Here is a 4,662-nt window from a genome sequence, read left to right as displayed (position 1 = left end):
ACTCAATTTTCATCATCATCTTCGGCATTTCCAATGTGTTTTTTGCTTGTTTGAGCCACATAATCGTTATCAAAATCACCACTGACGTCACAATCCACATTTTAGTCATCATCATCGTCGTCATCATCATGATCATCTTCGCCATCATCATCATCACAGCCAGCACAATCATCATCAACACCGGCCTTAGACATCCGCACGCATATATAGATGAATTAATTTAATTTCCTTTTCTGCTGCAGAACCATTATCATCATCATCATCATCATCATCATCATCATCATCATCATCATCATCATCATCATCATCATCATCATCATCATCATAATCTTCATCATCATCATCATAACATCATTATTATTATTGTTGTTATTAGTAGTAGTTGTTGTAGTAGTAGCAGCAGCAGTAGTAGTAGTAGCAGTAGTAGTAGTAGTAGTAGCATCACAATCAACGTCGTCATCATCGTAATTTTCGGGGCTAGTTCCAAGAGAACGGTGGCATACATTGGTGATCGTATGCGTTACCAGCAACAACTCAGCTAGCGTTTTTAACTTCTATCATCATCTTCATCACCTTTATTATTATTATTGTTATTATTATTATTATTATCATCATCATCTTTATTATTATTATTGTTTTTATTATTATTATTGTTTTTATTATTATTATTATTATTATTATTATTATTATTATTATTATTATTATTATTATTATTATCATCATCGTCATCATCGTCGTCATGAACAAAACAGCAATAACAACAAAGCCAGAGCCATAATATACCATTATAAACGCATGTACATTTAATTTCTTTCCTAGTCCTCATATCTCTGACTCTCTCTCTCTCTCTCTCTCTCTCTCTCTCTCTCTTTTTCTCTCTCTCGTTATTCATTTTCTTCTTTCTTTCTTTCTAAGTCTACCTATCTTATTCTCTCTTCTTCTACATTTTGTTCTTACGGTTTCAGTAGTTTTTTTTACATTTTCCTCATAAATCATTTTTCAATTTTCATAGCTACACTATTCGTAGCTACATTTTTTGTAGCTATGCTTTTCATAGCTCACTTCAATCTCTCTCTATTTTTATTTTTATTGCTCTCTCTCTCTCTCTTTCTTGTTCTCCATCATTTTACTTGATTCTTTATACCATCTTTCTGTCCTTCTCTTCATTTGGGCTGTTTCCTCCGGTGAGAATTCTGTATATAAATTTTCGTGTTATTTCTATTTTTGTATCTCCCTCCCTCTCTCTCTCTCTTTCTCTCTCTTTTTTTTCTCTCTCTCTCTCTTTTTTCCTTTTTTTTATTTTTTCTAAAAATACACGCACACACACATACAAATAGAAACGCAGACGCAGACACACAGAGACATACCTCTATCTAGAGCGCATGCAAACGCATTTATTGTCATTTCATCCTGTCATTATCTTCACACAACTTATGTGAATGGTAGATGTATGTTGTTCTTTCTTTCTCTCTGTCTTTTCTTTTTCTCTCTTTCTCTCTCTCTGTCTCTCTGTTTTTCTCTCTTTGTTTTTATTTCCAAATTTACAAACATTTTTTCATTCGTTCGTCCGCAAAAAAGTTGGATTTTTCCAACCAGCATATCTTCTGCTACTAACAACATCATTATCGTCGTCAGCAGTGCCACAAAATTTTCTACAAGTACTTTGAACAAATTGTCCGCCGTGACATGATTACTACTTAAAGTAGCAATTACTGAAACTACTACTGCTACTACTACTACTACTGCAGCTACTACTACTACTACTACTACTACTACTACTGCTATTACTGCAGCTACTACTACTACTGCTGCTACTACTACTACTACTTCTGCGGCTGATGCAGCTGACGGTGACGTCATATGGTTGTTTACTTAGGAGATGGACTCACGTGATCATTAATCTTGTGAAATATTAAAACGCGAAATGCGCTCCTGAAGCTCTATATTTGTCACTTTGGCGGGTTTTATTATTGTTATTGTTGTTGTTGTTGCTATTTTTATTGTTATTATTGTTATTGCTGTTCATGTTATTTTTTTTTTCGGTTTATCTTTTCCCTCCCAGTTATTAAATACACATTGTTGCATTCTTTCAAATAAACAAACACATAAACAACATATACACAATCAAATATATACAAACGTACACATACATACGTACATACATATACACGTATATACATACAAAAATACACATATACAAACACGCATATACAAAAAGATACAAAATACAAAGAGCGCATTTCATTGTATTCAGCTAATTTTTTCCTATAATGCGTTAATGAATACAATGGCCTTGATTAGGTAGGGCCCTGTTAAATGATGTCTATTACATTTAAACGTTTGTCTTTTCTTTATCTTGCAGATAAAAGCATACATACATACATACATACATACATACATACATACATACATACATACATACATACATACATACATACATACATACATACATACATACATACATACATAAACACATACATATATATATATATATTAATTAGTACAAATTCTTTTTAGTACCAAGTTTATTAATTTTATTTCTCTTTCCTTTACAATTTTCCGTCCTATTGTTCCAACTGTTTCATCATTTTTTGCACAGAATATTTGATGAATCTCCAAATGAATTGTGAATCCAACACACGCACACGCACACACGTACACATATATACACACACACACATACACGTAATAACACAATACCCGATTCATACAGAAATACGCACTGATGTTTTTAATGTTAGGTTATTAAATTGTTTTGCTCTCGTAATCAACTTGAAAAGTTTAACGACGACGACAACGATGAAGAAGCAGATTTTGTCGCTACTTCTTCTGCTGCTGCTAATAATGTTGTCACTGCCACTGCTGCTGCTGCTGCTGCTGCTGCTGATGATGATGATGAAAAAGATGACGAGGAAGAGAAAGAAGATAGTGACAAGAGCTGTCAGGGAGAGACGAAATTTCATAAGAAATTCTAACGGGACATTTCAAAACCTCCTTCAGCATAATGATCGTTTCAAACTCATCCATCATTCACACCAGGCCATTCTGTTGTTATTATTATTACTATTATTATTATTATTACTATTATTATTATTGTTATTATTATTATTGTTGTCGTTGTTGTGGTTGTTGTGGTCACCATCCTTTCATCTTTAGCATCTGTCCATCTATCATTAATCATAACTAAAGTTCATTTCGTGAACGGACGATATTGCGGAATGTTTTTTTTCTTGCATTTTTTTTCTAAAGTTCTTCCGAGTTTTTTTTTAATTTTTTTGTGTTAGTTTTTCTAAGGTCTTTTGTTTCATCCTTCAATTTTATTAGTATTTGCATGGTGTTGGGTTATTGTGATCATCTGTGGTCATCTGTCATGTTCCATTCGCCACTAATTTGAAGTTCAATTTCGGACAAAATGAAGAGATAAAATGGAAGAATAATGTTGAAGTATTTGCAGCAGCAGTAGTAGCAGCAGCAGCAGCAGCAGTAGTAGTAGCATTAGTAATGGTAGTATTTGCAGCAGCAGCAGTAGAAGTAGCAACAGCAGCAGCAGCAGTAGTAGTAGTAGTAGTAGTAGTAGATGTGGTAGTATTGTAGCAGTTCTTATTGATTTTTTGTTTCTTGTTGTAGTTACACAAAAGAACAGGAATGACTGTTGTCTATACGTCAGTTGGTACTTCAAACGCTTCAAATAAGCGTTTCTTATTGTCTTAGTTCATTTCATTACTCTCTCTCTCTCTCTCTCTTTCTTTTTCTTTTTCTCTCTCTCTTTCTTTTTTATCTTTTCATCTTTTTCATTTTTATTCTATTACATTTTCTACCCCTTTATATCGAAATTCAATCATCCAGTTATCCGGTTATAGAATATTTTTTTCACTCGTTAGAAGAACCTGGACGCTTCTTCATTATTTCGTCTCATCGTCATCGTCGTCGTCCTCACCACCTTCGTTATCACTTCATCATCTCCGTTATTAACATCATTAACATCGCGAAACCATCTTGGAAAAAAAGTTAAATTCTGTAAACACGCACTCCACACGCACACAAACAGATACTCCACACACACGCACGCACGCACAAGCAGCCCACACACACACGACATACAACCACACACACACACGCACACGCTACACAGGTTCCAGAAAACTTCCGTTTTGTGGTGCAGGCCACCTTGAGAGAATTCTACCTAAGCATTGCAGCGGAAAAGGATCAGGAGCAATCCTGGAAGAAGAGCATCTACAAAATCATCGCAAGGATGGATGACGTAGTTCCGGAATACTTCAAATCGCCTAACTGGGTGGAACAGCTGGCCGATCAGTGATGATGATGATGAAGACGACGACGACGATGATGATGGGGTGGCGATATTGTTATGATGATGATCGCGATGATGTTGTAATGATGATGACGATGGTGATGATGATGAAGATAATTTGGAAGGTGATGATGATGATGGTGGCAATTTTGTCATGATGATGATCGCGATGATGTTGTAATGATGATGATGGTGATGATGTTTGTTGACTATGATTGCAAATTGAAAATTTTGATCGGGCATAAACAAACTTAAAAAAACTCTGTAAATAAATTTGGTAGAGAATGCTTAGTAGTAATAGTGCAAGTTACACACACACACACACACACACACACACACACACACACACA

At 34.7% G+C, this 4,662-nt stretch overlaps 1 protein-coding gene across 1 annotated transcript in view; it reads left to right on the top strand.

Moving 5' to 3' along the window:
• The window catches only part of HELRODRAFT_79761 (hypothetical protein), a gene marked incomplete at both ends in the record, with an annotated part of 16,012 nt that extends 11,694 nt beyond the window's left edge, over window positions 1–4,318 (top strand). The window contains one exon of the mRNA XM_009019978.1: window positions 4,133–4,318. Within this exon, the coding sequence (XP_009018226.1) occupies window positions 4,133–4,318 (186 nt within the window). The remainder of the gene's footprint in view (window positions 1–4,132) is intronic.
• Window positions 4,319–4,662: the final 344 nt, after the last annotated feature.

Source organism: Helobdella robusta, assembly GCF_000326865.2.
Source record: "Helobdella robusta unplaced genomic scaffold HELROscaffold_26, whole genome shotgun sequence".
NCBI classification, from domain to species: Eukaryota; Metazoa; Annelida; class Clitellata; order Rhynchobdellida; family Glossiphoniidae; genus Helobdella; species Helobdella robusta.
This window is presented reverse-complemented; position numbering and strand designations above follow the sequence as displayed.